Here is a 27,404-nt window from a genome sequence, read left to right as displayed (position 1 = left end):
GATTCTTTCTATGGGGGTTTTCTATTCATCAAGCTTCAAGTCAATGGCTTTTGCCCCAAACCACTCCACGGTAACTACCCTCTTAAAAGTTTGCAACGAGATACAAAGTGGAATGGAACTGGGACAACTGACTGGTGCAATATTCCTAGATTTTGCAAAGGCTTTTGATACTGTTGATCATGTTATCTTGTTACATAGTTACATAGAAGATGAGATTGAAAAAAAAACATCTACGTCCATCAAGTTCAACCTATGCTAAATTTAGACAGATACTTTATCCTATATTTGTACTTAGCAAGGACCTCAGTCAGATATCATCTAATGCAGGGGTGCGCAAACTTTTTCATCTGGGCCCCCCTGCTTGCACCCCCCCCCCCCAACTTTTCTCTGGCGTTTCTGACATCACGACGTCATGTGACCCGTGCGGCATCATTTGACCTCTGTAAACGCCGCGCCCCACAGTTTGCGCAGCCCTGATCTAATGATATCTCATAAGGGGAAAAATACATTCCTTCCTGCCTCCAATATTGTTAAACAAGCTTCAGTGCTCTGGAATAGGGGAACACGCTTTCAACTGGTTTTACTCCTACCTATCGGGTTAATCCCAATATGTCTCTATCTCGGGCTCTAACTCTAACCACTCGGACATCACCTATAGGGTCTCACATGTTTTCTGTTCTGGGGGTCCCTATAAGCTTCAAAATCTGATGAAATGGAACACCACTGGGGGCCTCAGTAACGAGGACTCCTGGGGGTTGTCGGAACGGCTAAAACAGCGCATCTGTATTAACAGTTCTCTCCGGCTGCAGGGAAGTGGCAGTTCCCGCAAAGACCAAAGGTATTGGGGTCACTTGTACAGGACCCGCTAGGATTCCCTCGCATTACCTAATACAGAGGGGTATCCCAAACAGAAAAAAGAAGGGGGGCGGTTCTCAGAACAGTCAAGCAACTAAGGTATATAACTCCCTCTGAGTGTTAAGAGTGGGCATTCATGGAAGCACATAAAGCATCGATAACAATAAAGAAACACTACAACGTTGTATAGAACAAACAATTATAATTATAAAGTGTGGTGTGCTGTCCCGTGCCCTGGGGACCTGAATAAAAGACAGTTGTATGACAAAAGTTCCTATTATTCTACAACCTTGCTACCTCATCGCCCATCCGCCTGACTTCAGCCCGAAAAAAAGGTAACACATGCGGAGTAGCCAAACATAACACACCGATGTAATCTCCCTAGAAGCCGAACAGGGAGGGTTTCTGTGTCTGTGTGTGTTAGTATTTTTAACCTAAATGGTACTGGGCCTTTAAAGTCTACTCCATCCAACACAATATTCATACCCTGCAATCGCCTTTCCTTCCAAAGTATTTCCAACAGAGCAATTATGCAAGACTTCCTTTGTCATTGCGAAGTAATCCTCCGTCCTAGCGAGTAATCACTGAGCAGCACTAGTTCTTTTAATGGACACACATCACTATAAACTAAGCCTCTGCCATCTGTCCTATCCTCTACTTACATTGGCAAAATAAAGAGGGACATAAATTACTAAGGAAAGAATACAGGAAGGATTTAAAGGCCTGGGCAGGTTCTTTGTTTAATGAGCAGGGCATCTGTTTTGCCTCCATGGTGTAGACGAGGAGGAGGTGAGGAAAGGTGGATTTAAGGAATTTTGGAGAACTCAAAAGATATTTTAAACTGGGGATACAAGCGCATTATCTCCTCTATTGCCAGAAAGGATTGCTCTGCAGGCCGTCTTTGCAGCAAAGAGGATACACATATTTGCACCAGCGCTCCTGAGTAAAACTACCAGCTCTGAAGGCTGCGTGTAAAGAAGAGCCTGAAAAGAAAACGCTAAAACGTTAGTACATCAGATGAAGTGCAGTGGCAGCTCCTCCCATTAAGCCGCCCAGGGCAGCAACACTTTGGGACGTCAAAAATGTCCACCCCCCATATACATTTTCCGCTCTCTTGGGCCTATCGGGCCTGATGGGAAGTCACTTCCATATGCCGGGCGCCTCAAATGACGTCATGGCAAACACGTTACCATGGCAACGAGACGCCATGTGACGTCACTTTGGTGACGTCCGTGGCGTCATTTCACGCTGCGAATCGGAAGGAGGTGGAGGGCGGCAGAAATGAAGCGGCGGCATATGTAAGTGCCTAGGGGCGGCGGACATGGGGACAAATGGAGGTGAAACACTGATAGTGTACAGTACACGTCTCTGCTAAAGCAGCAATCCAGTCCAGTTTAACTCACGTAGAGCCAGATAAAGAAGGCTCCATTAAATCAGGGCTCATAACATATTCCCTAAAACAGGAGTGGACGTTATTTTCCCTGAGGTTAACGAATATCCTCAAAGCTAGTTATATGGAAAAATAATGGCTGTTCTACATCTCATTAGCACAAGCTGACCGCCATGTTATCATGGCATAACGTTACGTCATCGTCCAATAACGTGACATTAAGTACGTCTTAGTGTTACCCCTATCCACACCCCGAAATAGCTCTTCAAGAGAGAGGAGAGGGAAATAATGGCAGGAAATAACCCTATGTTAGTTACATTATGTGTTACTCTGGTGTTACACCCATTCATACACTATTAAAGCCTATATCAGTATCTGGATGTAAGGCCACATTTAGGTATGACCTACAGTAAATAACGGTAAGTCTCCACATTAACGTTTTGTGGATATGCGATGTGATGATAATTCTCATTTACATATTATTTGCATCTTATAACTAACTAACGGCATTATTGTTACGGGTGAAACATGATTTAACATTACATTAATGTCCTTTGAAAATACACCGTTAGTGCTAACGTGACATTAAGTTAGTTTAATGTCACGTTAAATGACTTTACAGAGCTTGGTGGATCTGAGGTGTAATGTTAGCGTCCTGTCCTGCTCTTTAACCAAAAATAAAAAAAAATGTTTTAGTGTTACAAATCCTAATCTTAGTCTCCAATATCTAGGGTTACCATGGTCATTTTTGAACTACACTTGGTTCTGGGGAGAGCTCTATTCTAACCTCCCGGACATTTATTATTTAAAACGCCCAGGAAAGAGCAAGAGGAGATCTGTAAAAAAAAAAAAAAAAAAAGCAAAACAAATGTCAATCAGCCCAAACTAAAGAGGCAATCTAATTATCTAGCTATTTTTATTTATTTATCTTTTCATTTCTTTAATTCAGGATTGAAGCAGGAGGTACCCCTGCAGCTGAACCCCATTCATTTCAGATCCGGGGAGCTTCTGCTTACGGAGGTACTTACCTCCGTAATGGGTGTTGGCAGCCACTCCAGGGTTCACTATATGGCTGCTTTTCAAAGCCCCCGGGCCCTGCTGGCCAATAGGAAGCAATGACATCATCTGGTGCGGCTTCCTATTGGTCCATGTGCCCGGGGCTAAACTGCTGAGAACTGCAGGCGATACCAGCACCCACTTTGGAGGTAAGTATCGCTAGAAGCAGGAAAGCTAACATGTAATTGGGGTGAGCTACGGAAACCCCTGCTTCAAACCTGTATTAAAAAGGATACAAAAACCATCTTGGATTTCTCCTTTAAAGCAGCAGTTCTCACCCAGGCCCTTCTCACCCTCTTCCCACCTTATTTATTACCAGATTGGAACCAAGGGGTTCCCCAAAGCTGAAATTAGCACGGTTTAACTCTGGGGACCCCCCCTACTGCTCGATATTCTTGTTGATAAAGTTAAAGCCAATATGCCCTGCTAAGTAAATCCCCTGCATCACATGGGCTGATAGGAAGCTGCAACGGATGCTGCCATTAATTAGATTGTAAGCTCCTCGGAGCAGGGACTCCTCTTCCTTAATGTTACTTTTATGTCTGAAGCACTTATTCCCATGACCTGTTATTTATATGATCTGTTATTTATTTGATTACCCCGTGTATTACTGCTGTGAAGCGCTATGTACATTAATGGCGCTATATAAATAAAGACATACAATACAATACAATATTGTTTCCCCGGAGGAGACAGGAACATGTTACATTCACCGGTAACTATCTTGGGAAACTGGGGGTTCCCGGAGCTCAAATGTTCCAAAGTGAAAATGATGTGCAAACAACACTTTTTCTGGTAAGAATCTGATCTTTTAAAAAAAAAAAAAAAATTAAAAAAGGCTGGAAAATTTTTTTGTATACAGCACTGACTGTAAATATTCTTACCAGCAAGATTTTTCATTTCTCCTTCAAAGCAAAGCAGCAAAGAAAAGAGCCTGCAAACCATCAGCAATACAGACAATGGAAAGGACTGCTATTGAGCACATACGCAAGAAGAAATATAGATCAGAATGGGACATTGGATAGCGGCCAAATGGCCGTCGGCACTCGGCGGCAGACGGACCCTCCGCCGCGGCGGATCCTTCGCTGGAACCTGCGCCGACCGCCACTTCTACAAGAAGGTATGTTTTAGTGCTGAGGGGGTTAACTGTAGGGGTTTTAGTAGTTAAGGGGTTAACTTTAGCGGTTTTAGTGGATTAGGGTAAGGGGTTAACTTTAGGGGTTTAAGTGATTAGGGTAAGAGTTAACTTTAGCGGTTTTAGTGGATTAGGGTAAGGGGTTAACTTTAGGGGTTTAAGTGATTAGGGTAAGGGTTAACTTTAGGGGTTTTAGTGGTTAGGGTAAGGGGTTAACTTTAGGGGTTTTAGTGGTTAGGGTAGGGATTAACCTAAGGAATTATAGAGTAAGGGTTAAGGTCAGGGACAACTGTTATTGAAGACAGTGGGCGTTTCCGTGCAATAGCTCCCCGATCAGCACTATCATAGTTTAATGAATAACCCATAGTGTACTGCTTACTTAGAAACAAAGTGTTCGCCCAGCTTGGGTTTGTGCTTTTGTGCCGAAATACATCTTCCAATCCCTACCAGCCGGCTCTTTTTTTTTTTTTTTTTAAAGACTTTGGTTATCAAGCAGCTAAGAGGAGGAGATGTTGCTTAGCAACCTTGTCTCCCACCATCCTCTAACAGCTCCAAGAAGATGAAAGAGCTGAAGTGACAAAAAAAGGGTTGGCAAATTATTTTATTTATTTATTTTCAAATAAAAATAAGACAAACTGACTGTCATTCAGAGAAGAAAGGAGAATAAGAATGAAAAACAAAAAAACAAACAAAAGGGGCGAGGAGAGAGAAAGAGAAGGTGGGAGCGAGCGAGTCATACATATAGTAACAGAAAGGGATGAGACACAGAGACTGGAAGAATCCAATTATGTTATCAACTTCAATCCTCACAGCTACTCCAGTTTTCACAAGGTTTCACGCTGTAGTCCCACTTAGGCAGTGCACAATATACAGTGTAAACATATATTATTTGTACAAATTGCTTTCACTAGCTCATTTTGACCCTGGGTCTATAACCCTTTTTTTTTTCATGTAATCCAGCATTTTGAAGAATTAATGATATATATATTTGGGGGCAAGCGCTGACCATTACAGCCTCGAATCCACTGTTGCATTGTTCCTGTACCTATCCTGTAACAAAGAAAGCCGGGTGTGTTTGATATCACATGACATGGCTTCAAGATGTTACATGGCTGAACGCTTCTTATTGCAAAACTAATATATGTTGCCAGGTGCAACTGCATCTTTAAACACCTGTGCAAACACTGTGTGAAGCTGTTAATGTTCTGTCTCTTTGTGTTTCAGAGCCTAGTCAGACAAAGATGTCTCTGAATGGTATATGTCCCTGTGTAGTAACCAGTGACCCAGGAGATGAAGATTTGACTTGCAATTTATTGAGCAGACACGCTTTGCAGGTCCTTCTGAGTGCCACACATTGCTTTACAACAGAAGCAGGCAATATATCAATAAGTGAACAAGGATATGTATCCCGGGATGGCAATGCCCATTTAGCCATACATTTGATGTTTAGTTAGATGGGAATTTTAAATATGTCTCTGTAAGCATCAGGGTACCAACAGCAATGTTTTGCCGAAGCAAACCCACGTGTAACACCGTGCGATTTGGGGAATTATGTTTGAGTAAGTAGGGAGTTATATATAATATAATGGGTTGTATAAGCCTGGTTATGAAGTCTGGGATGTTCATTGTTTTCTTTTCCTTAGCTTCCCAGAACCTCACCTCGCTAGACATGCAATAACCCGCTCTGGATGACGATATAGATGAAATGTGTGACAATTGTTTAAAGCAACAATCCCTCTAAACACCCACCCCCCCACCCACCCCCTCACCCCCCACCCACCCCAACCCAACCCAACATGGCATTTCACTTGCTGGGACCCAATAGATAGCTGCAACATCATTGGCATTATTGCTGTTGGGTGATCCCAGAGCCTCCTTTTTTTAAGTGAAACTTCTTTAGTGGGACCAAATCGCTGTTTCTGGAGACGGAAGTGGGTTATGGAAATGACGTCAGTGCTGGCAGGTGAAGCCGTAAGCCATGCACTTACCTCCATGCCCACAGTTCATCTCTGCGCAGACATCAGCGGTGCCGTCTGCCATCACATACACATTCACACCGGCAGCCGTCCCCCTCAACGCATGTGCAAGGTTGCGCATGCATAACAGGATACTCAGCCAGTATACGAGCAGAGGTCTCCGGCGCGCATGCGCAGAGGCCTCTGGAGCTCGGCAGCGCGTTGCGCATGGGCAGCAGCACCAGAGGACGCGGAGTGCACACCAACCACACCCCCTATGTCACACACAAACACACACTGTCACACACACACATTGTCACACACACACACTGTCACACACACACACACACACACACACACACACACACACACACACACACACACACACACACACACACACACACACTGTCACACACACACACACACACACTGTCACATACACACAAAGGCACACTCACATACATACACACACACACACACACACACACACACACTTTCACAAACACACACACAAACAAGGAATTCACAGTTAGTGCAAATAGCTAATACAGGGGACACGCGCGTTCTAAGTCAAATTTATTTGCGTTTTGTCAATGAAATTGTATTTTGCATTTTAATTAAAAACATCACCAGCACAAATACAATTTCTGTGACAAAAGTCAAAGAAGTGTCACTTAAAATGTGCGTGCTCAGCACACACACAATTGTTTTTCTTAATGCAGCAATCCGTGTTTCAATGTAATGCTTTGTTCTGGTCAGGAGATACAAGCGTTTTGCAATATTAAGTGTCCGGGAGTTTAACATGAAGCTCTCTTCAGTGCCAAGGGCAGTCTAAAGCTAGGCCCCCAGTGTCGCCAGCTGCGCGCGAGTCCAAGGAGCTCGGATCCCAGCGTTGCCGGAGTGAAGGGGGCCGGAGCCTTACATTGACCATGGTAAACCCAGGAGCTAGAGATTAATCATGTTTGTGTACGACTCTTTTTAAAGGTGATGGGCATGCTCAGAGGGTCAGACATTGTACTAACATTATACTGTATGGGTTTCATTTATAGGCTCTAGGGGGGGATGGTGCTATAAAGTGAAAGAAAAAGCTACGTAGCCTATGGACAAGGGCTAAATATAGTGCATTTCCGCTCCAGCAACTACCCCAACTCATATTATGTCAAAATAAATAAATAATCATATTTAAACTTGAAAAAATGGGTGGGTGGAGGCGGCTGCGACTTCCACAAGCATCTTACATTTGAAGCAGCTAAACGTTCTTTTTTTTCTCTGCAGCTAGACCTATTTTTGTGGAGGTTGATAAATTGCTCCCCAGGGGCTTGATTGACTAATGCGCACAATCGCTTTTGAGCACACAATCAACGCTCAAGTGAACTGTGATTTCATGCTCGCAAACGCTCTTGCCTTAATCGCTCCAGAAGAGTGCATGCCTAATACATTCAGTACACTGTGGGGCACATGCATCAACTGCCGGTACGGGTTATCGCACCGGTTCCTGCGTTAACTCTCATTAACTTGAATGGGAGGTAACGCCGGAACAGGTACCGGTACCTGATGCATGTGCCCCAATGGATACTGAAGTATAGCTTTTGTAAAATGAAACATTATTGTATCTGACTGCGAAAAAAAAAAATGTTTGATTCTTACAGTAGATTGCCAATATAGTACTTGGAAAAAGGTGTCAGACGGATTGTATTGAACTGGGAATAAGACTTTACGGCTTGGCAAATAAACGCTTCATAGATCTCTAGCAGTACTAAAAAAGACATGTACGGTCTTATTTGCTTCTGGAAAAGGTCATGCATTTTTAAATCCACTTCTGTGACTTTTAGAGGCCGGACAAACTTTACTCTTAGAAGTGAGTCTCACTCAGAATTACCATCATTGATCTCTCTAATACATGGTGCAGGGTACCCTCAATTGTCTCCTCCCTGGCAGTGGTCCCGTCGCGTGGTTGGCGCAACCACATACATAAGGACTGTGTGTAAGGCAGCGGCCATGTTGAGGTTGGCGCTGCAGGAAGAGGAGGTCCTGTCATTCAGGATATCCTCCACGGACTGGAGACGGCGTGCTCAGTCCTGACGGAGCCGGCGAAGGGAGAGGTAGTGTCTGGGGAGCTAGACAAGCCTCTAGACTAGGCCAGAACCGTTCCCCCGTAGCACCAGCTAGTTCCCCTACACTGCATTGGAGTATTGTAGGGCAGGCCAATAGTAAGGGACTTGCCCCCTTAGTGTGCGGACAATTCAGCGGAGCAGACGGAACCACGGCGGAGGATTCCCCAGGCCTGGTGGAATGGCCGCGCAATGCTACCGGACATAAGGCGAGACGGGGATTATGTTGGAGGCCTTGAAAAATGGGATCACAGATGCAGCCTGTCTGAGTATACCCTGGTGTACCCGAGTACCCAGGAGGGAGCCTCAATGGTGGAGGCACTGCACCAGTCACCCCAGGCTCCCCAAGCGCGGAGGCTTAGGCCTCTTGTAAGCCTAACATTTTAGCACCATAACACCCGTATCGGCCACAATCTCCCTGAGGAGGAGGGAAGGGGTGTTATATACAGATCTTCAGTTAAATGTCATTTTTAGTCTATGAACCCTAAAGCGTGCTTGTGTCAGTTATTGGTCCTAAACAGCTTTTCTTTTATTAATATAAATGATAATGAGGCATCCAGCACATTATGCAGAGGAACATGGATGCTATAAAAAGATGCACTTTTTTTATTTGCATTCCGTTCTGCAAGAATGAAAGTTGAAATCATTCAAAGCTGATGTAGCTTGCAATGCATGGGATTACACTACAGTGTTTAGTTTCTCAAGCACATAAACCTTTTGGTGACAGAGACAGTGAAAGGTTTAAGGGGTGTACATTTATAGATCAAGGAGAAATAATACTTGATTGCAGCGGATCAGAGCAGACACAAAGAACCCTTTTAGTTTAGGTTTTTCAAATCTCTAATCCCAAAGTAAACAGCCTCACTGGTTTAAGATTCCCCTTTAATCCGAGGCCAGGTGGCATTCCCAGATCAGAGCCCCAGAGTGCATTAAAAAAGGGTTAACCCTTTTCCTGCCAAAGGAATAAGAAAATAAAGCATTGATCACATTACTTTGGTCTTTCAGTAACAAAGCAAAACTACTCAGAGATGTCAACCTCCAAAGACACAAATCGGTGAAGTTTAAGGACCAAAGAAATGGCTTTTTTTATTTATTTTTTTGTAACTGAAATTTTATTGGGTTATAAAACAGCATACAAAAATTGTTACATCTGGCTTTTAATGGAAAAGCACTGATTTGTAGCAGTGGGGCTCAATACAAGTCTACGTGATAGATGATGCTAAAAATCTGAGACTGACTTGAGATCAGTGCGAGTTGACAGGTCTATAATTATAACAGGTCTAGTTGAGGGATACATTTGGCACTATACTGTATATGTGTGACATTTCTCGCCAAAGTTTGCCAACCAGAAGAAACGTGCTCTTTTCTTTTTCCCCAAAAATTGCCAAGCATTAAATGTCAATGTTCAGGGTCACCCGAATATTTATATCCGGGCAGTTGACCGCTATCCCAGGACTCCACCCGGGCCCTGGGTTGTTAAGCGGGGTGGGGGGCAGGGTTGCTGATAGGTTGTTCAGCGGGGGAGAGGTTCATGTCCTAACTGTTGACTAGGGTGAGGGGGTGGACGCTAACTGTTGACCTAGAGTGTCCTCCCCTATCAGTGGTCCTGCGAGTCCCCTCTCTCTCTAACTCCCAATTCTCATTCACTCTAACCTCTTCCCCCATCCCTCTCTCTCTTTCTCTCCCTCTTACACTCCCCCTGTCTCACTCAATATTCTTCTAACCTGTCGCCCGCTCACTCTCCCCTCTCTCTCCCACATTTCTCTCACTCCACCATTTATTTCTCCCTCCTGTCTCTCTCTATCTCTCGCTCATTCCTCCCTCTCTCTTTTACTCCACCCTCTCTGTTACTTCTGTGCTCTCTCACTTCCCCCTTTCTTCTCACTTTATCTCTCTCAGTCTCCCTCTTCTCTCACACACTCTCCCCTCACTTATCCCCACTCTCTCTCTTATTCCCCCTATCTTCTCTCACTCCACCCCCCTATCTCTCTTCCTCCCCAGGCCCTGTTGAGTGAGGGTTTCGGGCGAGGTAGAGAATGCCCTCCTACTGTCTCTGTACGTTCCTCCTACCTACCAATTAGATTGGAAGCTCCTCGGAGCAGGGACTCCTCTTCTTAAATGTTACGTTTATGTCTGAAGCACTTATTCCCATGACCTGTTATTTATATTATTTGTTATTTATATGATTACCACATGTATTACTTTTCTGAAGCCAGGGTCACGTTTGGTGTGAATGGCTCCCGATAGCATTAACACAGTTCCCTTTTAAATCACTCCAAGCGCTGTAATATTTCCTCCACTTTATTGGGAAAAGGCAGCAGGATACAGATACTTGTGGATGGTGTGTGGTGGTGATTATTAGTTAGAAACCGGTAAAAAGAGATGGCCTCACCATGGGGGGTGAACAGAGAAGGGGTTCTTTACTCACTGTCTCCAGGGTGGAAAAGGAAGTGAGGTGCAGTGTGGGTAAAGGAATAGTCTAGGGGCAGACTATGTCTGAACAAACAGGAGGGGGGCAGACTAGCCCATTCTGGTGAGGATCTCAGAAACTGCAGTAGCAGCTCACTGATTCCATGCCCGGAGGCAAGAAATGCAACATTGTTGCAAGTTACACAAGCACAGTATGTGTGTGCAAACTCCATGCAGCTGGGAATAAAATCTGACAGGCAGAAGCTGCAAAGGAGAGAGGGGGGTGAGTCAGAAATGTAGTGCTTGTTCCATGACAATTACTACTGTGAAGCGCTACGTACATTATTTGCGCTATATAAATAAAGACACAATACAATACAATACCCCTCATCGGCGCAAAGGGAATCTCTCCTAATATGGTAATCATCTTTGTTACCATTAATTTAAAGCTTTGGACAAAACATAAGAACGTGGAAAGAATACAGCCGTGATTTATTTGTTATCATAAGCATCTCTAGGTAGAGGAAAGGGAAACAGACAGTAAGGCAAGCTAAAGACATGTAAAAGCAGGTGCAAGTGAATGCAGATACAGAAAAATACCGTAGACAGCTACAGTAAGAGTAAATGTACAGGTAAAATAAAAGGAGGGAGGCCCGGTGTCTCGGCACGATGTGGTAAAAAGTACCACTTGATTTTGGAAAGCTCCACCCCATTTTACATTATAAACACTGCTTGAATCTTTCCAAAATCCAACCCGAAAAACTTTGCCCTAAATAAATGCAGATCTTATTATTATTATTTTTTTAATCAGAAACAATAGCACTTTTTATCAGCCAGCTTGACCTCTCGAGAGAAAATGAAAGGCAGATGAACCAGACAGAAAACGAGAGGTGACGAACACAGAGAGGTGAGAAGTTAGCCTTCACACTTTAAAACATGAATCCACCTTATATATTTATTTATTTTACCACTGGCGTGGGTGGACCTGTAAGAATAAACATCTAGGCCTGGGAAATATCCTAGTTGCTATGGCAACGTAAGAAACACTGTAGAAATACAGTAGGGACAGTTTAATTATTGGTCAGAAGAATCCATCTCAGTGGCAAAATGGATAGATCGCCCAGTTTGACGTTCTGTATGCAGTTTGTATTACTTTCATGAACAAAAACATAATGCAGCAGATGACCCAGCACTCAAAACAAAAAAATAAAACCACAAATATCTTTATCTAGATATATAATGGTGCCTCCAGTTAGTTATCCAAATAACCACTTAGATTGTATGCTCTACGAGACAGACAGGGACTTATTTTCCTAATGTATTATGTCTGAAAGCGCTTTTTCCCATTATGTTATAATATGACGTCACGTGTACTGTAAAGCGCTATGTGCCTGGATGGCGCTGTACAAATAAAGATATACATACATGCATACATTAAATACATACGTACATACATACATACATTAAATACATACATACATACATACATACATACATAAAATACATACATACATACATACATACATATACGGTATTGGTGCCTCCAGCTGTTGCATCGAGAGCCTCAAGAAAACTTAATAGCAATTCACAAAAACAGCCTGTAAGCTCGTCACTCCAAACAAGTGCAATTAACCATGTCAGTGCCAAAACAATCTGGGCTATATACTGTAATAAACAAAAACCCTGTGAAAGAAAATAAAAATTGACTTCTACTCTTTAGATTTATTTACACTGTTGGCACTAAAAGTGACAATAAAGCAATATGTTAGGTTTACACGAGTCGGTCTATGTGTTTATACAGAGCAGTATATTGCAAATCACATCTTTACATACCTCTTCTGTACCAGAGGCATAAGTGAAACTGCTTTGTAGACACGTGGATCTGAAGAGGCTAAAAAAAGTTCCACTTCTTCATGTCTGGTCATACTCTCGGTTGAGATGACATCCAAAAGACCAAGTAAACTGAAGACTGCAAGGAAAGTGGAATATTGCAGCCATTCAACACGAAAACACACATCAAGCATCACGGAATGTGGATAAAAACTATGTGATCATAAAAACTATCTGTGCTCAGATTAGATTGTAAGCTCTGTGGGCCTGTCATTGCCTCGACCATGCTGCCACATGGCGTATTTTAAGTCATTTATAGTTAGCACTTAGCTGTAATCCCAGTTAAGCAGCTCAGACTCTGACCTCTCACTCAAATGAACATCAAGGCCACTTTTTATCTCAGTTTCCCTTACAATTTCCTGTGTTACAGCATTTCCAATCTTGGAGCCTATCCATTACACTATGATAAGTCCAGGACACATTTGTGTGATACTGTGAAAAGGCTGGTTACTGTTACATTCTGCAGTTGTCACCATATTTAATAAAAATGACATTACTTTAAAGCAACAATCCTTATATATTTTTTTTTACCTGTACCGGTTCCCCCAAAGCTAGTCCGTGAACCACCAACCTCTAGAGACCCACCCTCCCCCCCCCCCCCCCCAATTCCAAATATGTCTAAGTTTTTTTGTACCAATTTCACATTCAAAACTAGCACTATAATCTTACTCTTCCTCTAGATTTCTATCTATCCTAGGAAACCATAGATTCCCCCCACGGAAAGACAACAAAAACTTATATATATGGGATAAAAAAAGGATTAAATGCCTGGGCCATATTATTAGCGAATAGAAGGAAGGATGGCCTTGGCAGAGCACTACAGAAGAGAAGGAGGGGGCTGCAACCAGTAGTAGTAGTGCTCCGCCAAGGCCCCCCCCCGGGACCATCCTTCCTTCTACTACGCTGGACGTGATGCACCCACTCAACAAGGACAGAGCTCCTGCAAGAGGGAGATCTCAGTATCATGGACTGATATGGTATGTACATTTTGGTTTTGCTGGAGCTTGTTTGGGACCTTTATGGTATATATGGAGATCTGAGCCAGCCACACAGCGTTACCAGTACTCATATACCACTGCATATATTGCCAATTTGAGTCTCCCATAGCACTTATCACTGCTCTTATACACCTTGATCAAAGACTTATACTTTATTATATATACACATCCTTGGGACAGCTGAGACCCGATCATTGGGAGAATATCCCTCACCCACCATTATTAGCGAATAGAAACAGGACTTTATGTTTTATCAGGAAGTGGCTACTGAGTATGATCTCCCTGAGAACCAAATATACTCATACATTCAACTGTTAAACTATGGCAGAAGCCTCCACGACTATAAAATACATATTTTGAAACACAACACCTTTGACAGTTACTTTATGCAAGATAGGACCCCCAAACACTCCTTAGCAGAAATGTATAAATTAACCAGAGACAAGGAAATGAAGAAAAATAACAGCAAAAATTTAAAGGCCTGGCAACAAGATTTTAAGGAAGTGCAGACAATGGAAGATTTAGTGGTAGGATATGCTAGAATCCGTAAAATAATAGTCTCTGAAAGCTGGAGAGAGATGCAATTCAAAATAATGCATAGAGCATACATCCCTTTCTTTCATGAGACAGGTGAAAAATGTAGAAGTAGACACCACAAATTGTCCCAAATGTAGACAAGAGAGGGCTAACCTCAAACACTGCTTCTGGGATTGTGAGAAAATTTCTATGTTTTGGGATCAGATATTAAAATTTATCAAGACAGTGACAAAGGTGGACTGGGGAAAACACCCGCTACCCATGTTATTCGCCAACACGGAACCATGGCAAATTAGGATAAATAGGAATAACAAAGCACTCCATCCAACAGAGATGATCCTCCTAACTGCTACGAAGGCGGAAGGCGATCATGATGAAATGGCTGGAACCAGAAGCCCCAAGTATGGAATTAATTAAATCCCTACTAATCAAGCTCATTACCATAGATAAAATTAATAAAGACCAGAGAGGAAATAATCCAGGGAATAAATTCTGAAACAAATGGGACCTAATCATAGCATCCTTCCCAACAAAGGACCAGACTAAATTCCTTGAGAAACAAAACGAAGAGTGACACCCCTGAAATTAGACCCCCCCCCCTCAAAGAAATAAATAAAACAACTTCATTAAAATCCACTATCTAAAGAAAAAAACTAAATTAAACACAGTAAACATAATATGTAGAGAAGATCCAAACAATGTTAACGCCTATTGGCGATTAGTTTAATAAGCGCTCCCATATTTGAGGGAGTGTTCAGGGCTTCTAGGAGTCCGAGTTATAAAGGAAAAAGAAAAAATTAGGTGACACATACCAAAATCCCAATGTATTGTTCTATAGCGGAAAACGATATCAAATATATGCTGTTTCTCTCTATGTTTATTATGTGATATATATATTTGTATGTGTGTATATGTGTATATGTATTTATGTATGTGTGTATATATCTATATATATAAGTCTCAAATAATGTTTGTGTGTGTATGTCTGCTGGACAGCTCATTGGCCTTCGGGCCAGGCAGGGAGGAGCCAGGCAGGGAGGAGAGACACACGCACACTCTCCCACGTGCGCCTCTGACACACACAGGTGTTGAGGTTTGACCTTGCTTGGCCTCACTCTCCCCCGTCAGCTGGACCGCAGCTCACCTTCCACACCCCCCCCCCCCCCTCCCGGTGCCCCTCACTCTCTCCCTTCTCCCCCGCCCCACCTCACCCAAACCCGGACGCTCCGTAACATCCCCAGCCACACCATCACCCTCACGTGCGCCGCCCTGCACCGGCTCCTGGACGGAGGGGAAGCGCGGCGCGGCCCTCCTGCTCAGCAGCAAACTCCAGACTCCTCCCCCCTCGCTCCCAACGAGGAACGAAGGGGAAGCGCGGCGCGGGCCTGCACTCACCCTCACGTGCACCGGCTCCCGGACGGAGGGGAAGCGCGGGCGTGTCTCCTGCCACTCTTGCCCCCCCCGCCAACTTCCCGAACCCACCTCCTGCCCCAGCCAAATGCCACGGGGATATCAGTGCCAGGAGGGGAACCGTCTGCCGCCAGGAACCACCACCCGGTCAAGGTAAGTCACCCACCGTCTCCCACCCACGCACTGTCACCCAGTTACCCACCGTCTCCCACCACCCACTGTCACCCTGTCACCCACCGTCTCCCACCCACCCACTGTCACCCAGTCAAAGTCAACCACCCACACACCCACCCAGTCACCCACACACCCACCCAGTCACTCACTCACCCACCCACTTTCACCCAGTCACCCACTCACTCAGTCACCCACTCACTCAGTCACTCACTCAGTCACCCACTCACTCAGTCACCCACTCAGTCAGTCAGTCACCCACTCACTCAGTCAGTCACCCACTCACTCACTCAGTCAGTCACCCACTCAGTCACCCACTCACTCACTCAGTCACCCCATCCACTCAGTCAACCTACTCACCCACAGTCACCCAGTCAGTCACCCACCCAGTCACCCACCCATTCAGTCAGTCACCCAAAACCACCCACCCATTCAGTCAGTCACCGACCCCACCCACCCACTCACCGACCCCACCCACCCACTCACTCACCCACCCAACCCAGTCACTGGCCCACCCAACCCAGTCACTGACCCACCCAGTCACCGAACCCAGTCACTGACCCACCCAGTCACCGAACCCAGTCACCGACCCAGAAAAAGTCACTCAGTCACCGACCCAGTCACCGACCCAGAATAAGTCACCCAGTCAACGACCCAGTCACCGACCCAAAAAAAGTCACCCAGTCACTGACCCACCGACCCAAAGTCACCCACCGTCACCCACCTACCCACCCAAAGTCACCCACGACCCAAAGTCACCCACCCACCGACCCAAAGTCAACCGACCCAAAGTCACCCACTGACCCAAAGTCACCCATCCACGACCCAAAGTCAACCGACCCAAAGTCACCCACCGACCCAAAGTCACGCACCCACCGACCCAAAGTCACCCACCCAAAGTCACCCACCCACCGACCGACCCAAAGTCACCCACCGACCCAAAGTCACCCACCCACCGACCCAAAGTCAAAACGACCCAAAGTCAAACCGACCCAAAGTCACCCAAGTCACCCACCCAGTCACCGACCCAAAGTCACCCACCCACTCAGTCAAGTGTCACTCAGCCACCCACTCAGTCACCCATCCACCCACATAGTCACCCACACACTCAGTCAACTCAGTCACCCACCTAGCTGTCAAGGGGGGGGTGAAGCCCAACCCTGTCGCCCACGCCCCCAAAATTACATCCCGGGCAACGCCGGGTATATCAGCTAGTATATGCATATAACGCGGTGGGAACACCAATACATGTATCTATCTGTATGACTTGTAAATGTATACACCTGAATAAAAAAAGATATATATATAAAAAAAAAAAACTAGCGGTATAGATGCAGGATCATAGCACCTCCATCTTAATTATAGTAGATGGGGTAAGCGCTAGTTCATTCTATTTAAAAAAAAAAAAAAACTAAATATATGGCCATGGGGTCACGAATAGAAAGTCTTTAGATAACGTTGCAACTCTATTGGCTGCCAGAGCAAGCTTGACCCGGCGACCATTTTGTGTGGACAAAACTAGCTTTATCTCAGAAACCATGAGATCCCCGAAAGTCGAGGACTGTGTATCATCTCTGAGGGATCCACTGGCTTAACCCTTTGGGTGCCTCAGGACATAGTTACTACATCATGGAGACTGGCACTCTGGAAGCCTTTGTCATGCCCAATGGAAGGGAGGGGGGGGGGGGGCTTGACCTTAAAGAGGCTAAGCTGGATTTACCCGAGCCACCCAGACCTCTGCTAGAGAGGTTGTGGACAGATGGGAGATATGGTGCATATCAGGTGGACGTGCTCCAAAAACACCAGCCTATGGTCCAAAATAAGTCAAATTAAAAATTGATCCTTTGATATGCCTATTGGCCAAACCAATAGAAGACCTGCTGCCTCATAACAGCAACAAGGTGTTCTATTGCTGCAGCGTGAAAGAAAGTAGAAGCCCCCTCCTTATCCACTATTAAACAGAGGGTTAATGAAATAATGTGTGGAAAGATTGACAGCCTTCCTGAGACACATGATTAAAGCATATCAGACGGTCTGGGAACCTTGAGCCACCTTCTGATTGACCACTCGGGCTCGCCCATAGAGCAAAGCTCCCTGGCGGACTTTGGGGAGATGGTGATTTCTAGATTCTCACTATGTGGATATGGGTTCGTACCTTACCTTCTTTAGGGACTAAACCTAATAAAGAGGTTCTAGATTGGCACACTCCTTTAGCATCTGCCGTAGATTCCAGAAACTGAAGGTGATCTCCCACGGTAGAACTATTACCTCTCCCCCAGTAAGATCACTCACCAAGCAGGAGGTATAACAACAGGAATGGTTTATTATCTCTTCTGCACAGCACAGTAACAAGCAGGCTTCTGCCCGATGCAGTAACTCTCAGCTACCACTGAAGGATGGCCCCTGAACCATCACTACAGGCCAAGGGCACCCTCAGCCGTCGTAGCTCTTCCCTGCCTCTCTAGCAGAGGTAGAGGTATGGTCCACACTCACTCTCCCCCAGAGGGAAGAGGACTGGAGAAGGCCCAATTATCAGCCTCTCCATTGTGTGACCTGCCTTCCTCAAGTGGGGAAAGGCACTCCCGAATTTGGGGCGGTACCGCCCTTAAGTACTGCCAGGAAGAGGGCACCAGGTCTGTCCCATGATTGGTCATGCCCAGGCCTGATGTCACTGCCTCCCACTGTCACTCAAGTGCAGCTCCTCGGAGGGGAAAAACCCCATATCAACTACTGGCAAGGCCTGCTTGTACCAGGGCTAACTGCCAGGAGGGAAGAAGACTAGTAGCTACAGATGCATGGCTACACTGCCCCTCTGGTGGAATCCCAATTTCCACGGTTGGGTCTAAATTTTCAGATACCATCATTGAAGGTAACCTTTTTATATAACTGTAGACGGACGTACACAGAGGTACACAATTGGAGACTTTATAAGGTGAAATTATAACAAGGCTTTATTGTGCCTTTTCCTTAACATCAGGAAACCATCCAAACAAGGGGGAAACACAGCTTCTATTCACTTGGGAGTGGTTCTAGTGAAATAATATGCAATTCACAACTCCCTTAGTTAAGCATGTCTCCCAGCCCCAAACACATAGCATGAAATGAACAGATATAAAAAGTCTTGTAATAAAAGTCTTATCTGTTCCTTGTAGTTTGGAGGGGAAATCTTCTCTGTCCCTGGTTGCTACCTTTTCTTCAGGGTTTGTCAGCATTCAGGTTTAGAAGTTTCCCCTGTGTCTTGGAAGCAGCTCTGCTGTGTCTTCCGGCAGAGCTCAAGACATGGTCAGCTCCAGAGATCTGTGTTCTCTTGGTCAGTCTCTCCTGGGAGACTCAAGAACCTCTGCTCTGTCTCCAAAGTTCAGCTCACACGTGAGCTAAGGAGTCACTTCCTGTCTCAACAGACAGGCTTTTGTAAGCAATCTAAATCAGGCAGGTGGTGTTTATTAATTGACTACCACACTGTTTATTAGTTAACCACCACACTGCTAGATTAAAGGCACATTACTTGAACAGGGATTACTCCCCTGTTACAATAACCAAATTATATTGAATACTTAATTTCAGAACAGTGTGATACACATGTATCTTATCACACTTAAAAAAGCCAAGAAATTTGTGCACAAAAAATAAGCTCATTTCAAATTTCTTTACGATAGGTGTTTATTGAATGTGACAAAATGCCTTTCAAAGTAAACAGGTTGCTAAAATATATTTTTATAGTTTCATGAATTGGCCTCTTGGCCTTATGGGGATTTGGCAATAATAAGAACAGCAACAATTAAACTATCCGAGAGCCAACATAGCTTCAGCTCCTCTGTGGATCCGGTGCAGTTTTTATCACAACTGCAGATAGACAGAAAGAGGATCTTGCTGCATTCATTTGGTTGACTTATTTATGCTTCTCAGGAATAAATGAGAATATTGTGATGTGTGAAGTATGCAACTTGGAACGCTATTCCATACTTTTAGTATGAACACTGGAAGTGACGTATCAAGACAAATTTGGAGAAATGTGCAGTGTGGGGTTGTGATTTGGGGGGTGTCAGTAGGTGTTAGGGAGGAGTTACATAGTGTACAGAATATAATGAGTTGTGTCTCTGTACGTTCTTCCTACCAACCAATTCGATTGTAAGCTCTTCGGAGCAGGGACCCCTTTTACTTTTTTATCTGAAGCGCTTCTTCCCTTTATGTGCTATCTATATTATTTGTTATTTATATGATTGTCACGTGTATTACTGCTGTGAAGCGCTATGTACATTAATGGCGCTATATAAAGACACACATACTGTACATATTAAATGCTACAGTATGTCTCCATGTGCAACTTTTTATTTTGTATTTGTGTCACAAAAATCCACCAGCTCGGAGATGGCACAAACTTTTCCAGCTGACAATATGTGTCAAATGTAAGGAACACTTTTGTACATTTGATGTAAATGGAGCAATATATCAATATGAACTTCTATTCGCACTTTCTGTACGATGATACTACATCGTAGTAGATATAATTCCCGAGGCATCGCAACAGTTTATCCATAGTTACTTAAATTCATTAAAGGTTACTATAAAAATGCCTACCGACCCAAATAACTTCCCAATTACTATTACATTTTACAATGACAGTATTGCAACAAGCTGTAAGTGCCTTTTTTTTTTGTCATGAATAATTTTTCCACAACATTGCGTTAAAGTCACCCTAATTTGTTTTTCCGCAGAGAACCCTTCAGATTAATTTGAGGCTCCCCTATATGACATTGCATGCTGGCTGCACTAGACCTGATGTGTTCATGAATTTTGCATCCAAATAGTCTCATTAATACAGTTTGCTAAGTCCGTTTCTAAACAGCATCGTAAAAGCTCATTGAAAATATACATACACGCAATGTAAGGTACGGTAACAATAGCGCTACATGGGGGTTCTGATTTAGCAGAACCATGGCATTCCAGAAAGTGTGCAAATTAAAGAGGCCCTTTTCATTTTGTAGCAATTTGATATCACAAAAAAGGGCACTTGGGTTATTGTTTCAATGTTAGTCTGAGCTTGCTCTTTTTGAATTGTATTTGTAGAATGTCATTATATTTCTCACTGAATTCAATACATGACAATACATGAACTATACTAAAGCTTAGCCAGGCCTTTATTTCATTTATGTCAATTCACATTTGAAGTTTTATGGGAAGACCACACCCCGAGCATAGAAATGACACATATTGGGACCACTTTCTTCTCTAGCAGATAGACAGGGCACACACGGGTGGTCCAAGGGACTGAAGATCTTGCTTTGAGGAATTTCAAGTCAGATACACTACTGGTGCCCACTTGTGGTCACATATTTCCCAAAATATGGTATATCTGTTGAGAAATAATGCATTGGATGTATGTGTGTCAAAGTATTTATAAGTGGAGGAGAGCTAACCCAGTTGAGCTCACTTAGGCTGCACTTAGTGTCCGCGACGGCGACGGCGCTCGAAAACAAAACAATTGACTCCGTCGCCAGCGCTCATAGTAAGGGCGACAGGGCGACGGAGCGACGGAGCGACGGAGCGTCTGTAAAATTGGTAGCCGGGTTTATTTGATTTTTTTAGAGACAGTCGCCACATGTGACTATCTTTAAACCAATCAAATTGCACGGCCCGCCCCCTTTAGTGACGTCACTGGCGACCGTCGCTAAAAACCAAATTACAACTATCGCGGGTGGCGACAGCGACGGGTGACGTCATCAGTCGCGTCTCCGTCGCCAGCACTATAAGCGCGGCCGTAGGCTTCTTTTCAACATGCCTTGAAGCTGCTTCCCAGTGCTCAGGAAGTGTTCAGCTTCATTCAAATGAAATGGACTCTAATTTTCTTCAACACAGGGACGTATCTTCACAGCACATTAGATAAGGGGCCTTCATATTTGTGGTCTGCTGCTCAGCCCTACTAGACAGTGACAACATGTCCAGCAAACACAGCAACCCACTGCCAAGCAACCTGTTTGTGCAGTCAGAATTCTGTGATCTGGGGAGTGCTCTGTAACCACAGAAGAGGATATTTTGTTGTTGGCTGCAGCGCTGACCTGTTCTGCCTCACAGCCTTTCCCCCTTAACAGCCTCTGTATTTCTTTCCTACTGAATGCACAGAAGCCAAGTTCAAAATATAGGAAGTGACACGGTCTGTAACCATTAATGTATTTCAGCAATTAGTGCATCGCTATGGTAAAATGAGTCACTCTTCAGACAGCTCTCTACTCTATCTTACCCCCGTCCTCCCAAAGGACATATTGCGCAGTGAAAGAACTCAATTCTGTTTTTTTTTTTATAACCGGTTTTCACGGCTAATAATTTAAGAGGATGTACTGTACTGCCCTGTTGTTGCTGCTTCCCATGTAATATTACAAGGTTTATGAAGGATTTGCTCGGTCTGTAATCCCCAGATTCCCTTTCTGCAAACATTTCTGTTGCTCTTTGCTCTCTTTTTGTCTCCTTGCCTATTTCTCCCTCGCTCACATTTGCTTTTTTTTTTCTTTCTCTACAGTATATCCCTTCTCACCCACTTTCATCTTTCTCTTTTTTTCCACCCCCACCCCCCTTCCCTCTCTCTATTTTTTTCTCTCCCTCACACCGCGGCTTGCTTTTTTAGAACGTGCAATTTCTTTCACTCGTTCACACCCACGCTTTGTCACATTCTCACCGGCATGCATATTTAAGTCCAGATACACTCTTCGTTTACCCCTGCTGTTTTATTTGTAATATTTTTCTTTCACGAGAGTCTCTTTCTCCTGTTTTTTTGATTTGTATATATTTTTGGTGACCCGGTTTTATTTCTCACGTTGACTACTTCCCGATTGAACGTGCTAGTCCTCTTACCGCTCATCTCTCTTCATTTTAACCCTCTTGCACTGTAAGGTCCTGCATTCATTATGCTGTGAAGGCGTTTTGCCTGAGCTGGGACACAGTTGGGCTACGGCCCGGTGTCGGCGCTACACGCGCGTGTGCCACGCGTGCAGCTCTGTTCCCTTGTCTGTGCAGAGCGGCAGGGGGGAAAACGGGTGCGGGGGGGGTGCGCGGCCATGATGTCACCCAGCAGGTTCGCGCTCATTGGCTGAACCACCAGGGGGCGTGGCCAGCGCTCCATCACAAGTCCTGAACACAGTTTTCCTGTCTTCAGAAAAATTTGGTGCCCAAGGAAGGTAGCAGGCCAGTCCCCATTGTGGGTGGTTTTTGTCCCTGCAGCACACACCATAGTGCGCGCTGCAGCAGGCAGCGGGACCTCGCCTTAAGCTCCTTTAAAATGAAAGAGACTACAATCTTCTTCATCATGGGGAAGGCGGCTTTGCTGCATAATAAAGCAGCCATTCAAGCAATATGCTACAGGTGTGGTTTTTTAAATAAATCAGTTCTGTACTACGAAAAAACACTTGTAGCATTTAAAAATGTAAAAAAAAAATGTTTTAATGACATTTTTTATGTTTCTAATGTAGGATTTCCAAAGTGACAGCCCCCTTCCCCTTCCGATAGGCTCTGGCTCTTGAGCCCCGCCCTCTCTCTAGCAGTGCACCAATTGTATCAAGTAACTGCCCGGTCAATCATATTCCAGGAACTACATTGCCCACAATGCTGTGCAAGAACTGAATTAGATAGCCCCAAGCAAGCGATTGATTACAGGGGAACGGATCGATCTGCAGCTTAGCTAATGACTTGTCAGTGTGCAGATTGTATTGATGCACATATTGAATAGGAATTTTTATTTATTTTAAACGGCAGCTTGAACTGCAGCTTTAAAAGGGGACCTAACAGATGTAGCTTTGTTGTAGTTTATGATGCTTTTTAATGAAGGACTAGTTCTTCATGCAGTAGAGGAAATTATAGTCGGCAGACCGTTTGAAACAACTCTCTGCTTCCTGTGTACTGCAGCAGCACTGAGGATCAATACGGCTATAAGAACTTTGAACTACTGTGTAAAAGATAACAATGAGTTTAAACGAGACATTTAAAATAATAACTACTCAAGCTGGCAGTACGTGTTCTGCTGAAGCTTGGGCTATTAGCAGAAGACAATGGGTAAGATCTTTCCTGTTACAAGATAGTATTTTTTTTTCTTTTCAATAAATTTGTATTCCCATTGCGAGTCATTTACTAAAGAGGTTGTTTAAAATAAGAAAAAACATCTTTTTTTTCTATTTTTTTTCTCCAAATGTGACCTTCTCTCCACAAACACTTCATGCAACTACTGAGCATTTTGCCCTTAATAACAAGACCTTTATTTATAATGTCATACATTTAATTATATGCTGAGGGGATGTCCAACTTTGCATTAAATATACCCCTAATCAGTGATTTACAGATAATTATAATATATAGATGGGCTTGCGGAATGCAGAGCACAGAATTGCAAGTACTGTAAAACAATGGTTAGAAAAAACATTGGGGAATTGCTTTTGACAAAAAAACGAACATTTAAGCTCTCTGTCTTGACGTTTCCTGTCTACATTACTTTTCTAGTACGCTAGTAGTGTATATATTTAGAGGTACATGATTGCAGCATTCCTTAACCTTCTTACCAATGTTTATTGTCCTGAGAAAAGTTAAAGATTTCACTGAAACCTCAAAACTGCCATTTCATTTGATATCCAATTTCTGTGAGCTCTTAAAAAAATGGAAAAATCTCATTGTCACTTACAAACATGTACATGCACGTTTTGCCAGTATTTTATCTTTTTGATGCATTTTCACTAAAACCTAAAAATCTCACATCTTTATTGCAATACAGGCTACACACACTGCCCGCCAGTAAGGTTCCATACCCCCATTAAACATTGTCCTGCCACATTGTTGTCCACCTTTCTACAGTATGTCCATACATAATGAAATGCCTCTACAGAAATAACTAAAGAAATGACACTACTATTGATTAGAATCAAATCTGCTCAAATCCATCCGAATGTTACTGTGAAAGTTTGTACAGACATGCAGTATATTTGTTGAATTTATAGCACAAGATTAAGAGCCGGAAGAGAAAGTGCTGAAATGTGTTGGATTTTATTTGTGTCTGAGTACTGTATATCTCTGGATGCCCTCACGCAATGCCAGCATGAGCTTAATTACTTCTGAATGCGGAAGCCACTGGATATGCTGGTCTTCTTCTGACGCTGACTCATATTATGCTTAGGGACATTCCTGCCGATAAAATTATGATTCTTCTAGACAAAACCCCAAAACTGGATGTAGGGCCATATTTAATAAATTGTGGAGTTCCATAGGATACCTTCAAGAGTAAGAAGACACCTTATAGCCTATTCTCTGGTTAATATTAAGGGTAAAGAATAAAATGTACCGCTGCATTTCCAAATAGTCTATTTCAAGTTTTGTGATGCAAAAAATACCCCCAGATTTTAAGATATTGGGGGAAAAAAGAGAGTAAAAATAATAATATATATATTATATATATATATTATTATTATAATAATATAATATCTATATTGCTCTGGCATATTATGTTAAAAAGCATCATGATGTCATGTAAGTGATATTTTGGGTAAACATGTCCAAGAAAATATTTTGTTCTTGCATCAGCAGACAAGATAGGAATGGTTTTATGGAGCAGTTCACATGATGCATGTATACATGTTTTAAGAGTTATATTCTCACCGGGTATTGTGTGCTGTTAATATTTGCTGCGGAAAGGAGAAAAAAAAACCGCACGCTCAAAAATAGGGAATACTAAATGCTTTGATACAAGTCTCTACTGTCATTTAGAAAGAATGTGCATGATATGGACAATACAGGCAGTCCTCGGTTATCCAACAGAATCCGTTCTGGAAGTAGCGTTGGATAGTGAAACCGTTGTAAAGTAAGTCCCATGTTAATCAGTGGCGGTGAGCATTGGATAACGCATTCAGGCATCGGATAACGCATTCCGGCGTCGAAAAACGGCCCTTAGGGTTGCATTGTAAAGCGTTGGCTATGCCATTTGTTGAAAAGTGAAACGTTGGATAACGAGGACTACCTGTAGATGACAACTTGCCATAAGAGGTCAAATATGAAAGCAGAAAGTACCCCTGATTTATATGGTTTGGGCAAAGTTTTAATCACTTATGTATAGTAATGCGAGTGTAAGATTCTGAGACTGTGGATCACTCAACCTCAACTCGCATGCGTCCACATCCATAATACTACAAAAGTACTTAAATAACACAAGACATGATGAAACAGATGCGCAAGTAATTATTTTATTAACACTATTTTTCGTGAGACTGCATATTACGAGCTGTGGCACAAAACAAACTGATACAAAGGTCTGTAATAAATTTACATTGATTATTGCAATCAAAGCTTTTACAATTCCTACTTCTTTTACAGGGTTCAGCCATTGGGACTAGCATATGGCATAAAAAGATACTTTGCCCCAGAGTTATACAATGCGCTGTATCGCACCTAAAGTCATTAAAGTCAGTGGTGGATATGTCGCCGTCTCCGGCACGATAAAGCAGATCGCTCTTTGATGACTCTGAGGCTTTATTCCTTTCTGAAAAGATCTGTTAACTAACACCTGTTTGTGTACATCTAAATTGCAAATACAGATAGTGGGTACATTACCTTTGTTTAAATACAAGCTACAAAAACGTGCTTGGGAAGTTAATTTTGTAAAACTACTGGTTGGAGTTTGACTTAAAATCAGAACACTGATGACAAAAATAAAAAATAGAAAGCAGTCACTGTTAGTAACTTGACAGCCTGTGGGTATGAAAGGATGATTGAATGTCTCCTAGTACTGTAACTCCGAGGAGATTATGGTCTCTGGTGATGACACAGAATGTTGGTTGTACCCTACATTACCTAATTGTATTACAGCAAGCTACCTAATCAGTTTGGCTGCCAAAGTAGATTCGGAAAAAAAATCAGTTTATTTTACTGATAGTTGCCTTTTTGCCTCTATCTTTGATTCTCTCCTGCAACCTTATTCTATCTGTTTCTCTCTCTCTCAAATACGCTTCAAGACTTTGCTGACTAGTTGAAGACAAACGTAGATCTATTCCATCTAAATATCTCCCTTGCACCTCATACTACTTTCTTTAATCATTCTCCAGTCTACCCTGGACTCCTCATCTGTCACAGAATTGGAATTTTCTACACTGGGGTGCGCAAACTGGGGGGCGGGAGATTTTTCTGGGGTGGGGGGGGGGGACGCGGGCGGTTGCAGAGGTCCCGCGCTCTTCCCCAAGACGTTTAAATTAAATGCCGGGGGATTGCATGAGGCCTCTGCAACAATAAAACTTACCGGGATTCAGACGCTGGGATGCGTCTCCATGGCAACGCGGCATCAAATGACGCCGTGGGGTCATGTACGTGACGTCACAGGCATCAAATGACGCCGCGGGTCACGTGACCTGACGCCACATGACCCTGGAGCATCATTTGACGCAGCTGCAAGGTAGGAGGTTGGGGGGGGGGCGTGAGCTCCACAGCAGGCCAGATAGGGGGGGCGCAGCAGTAAGAGTTTGCACCCCC

The 27,404-nt window shown here is 43.6% G+C and overlaps 1 protein-coding gene across 2 annotated transcripts in view; it reads right to left on the bottom strand.

Moving 5' to 3' along the window:
• SYT5 (synaptotagmin 5) overlaps window positions 1–27,404 on the bottom strand; it is a 121,463-nt gene that overhangs the window by 70,045 nt on the left and 24,014 nt on the right. Inside the window, exon 1 of one of the 2 annotated variants that reach the window (XM_075605450.1) lies at window positions 12,745–13,016. The exons of the other annotated variant lie outside the window; for it this stretch is intronic. Within the exon in view, the coding sequence (XP_075461565.1) occupies window positions 12,745–12,935 (191 nt within the window). The 5' untranslated portion in view covers window positions 12,936–13,016. Of the gene's footprint in view, window positions 1–12,744; window positions 13,017–27,404 lie in introns of those variants that run through there. 2 annotated transcript variants of the gene reach the window in all.

The sequence above is a fragment of the Ascaphus truei genome, chromosome 6 (genome assembly GCF_040206685.1).
Source record: "Ascaphus truei isolate aAscTru1 chromosome 6, aAscTru1.hap1, whole genome shotgun sequence".
Taxonomy (NCBI): domain Eukaryota; kingdom Metazoa; phylum Chordata; class Amphibia; order Anura; family Ascaphidae; genus Ascaphus; species Ascaphus truei.
This window is presented reverse-complemented; position numbering and strand designations above follow the sequence as displayed.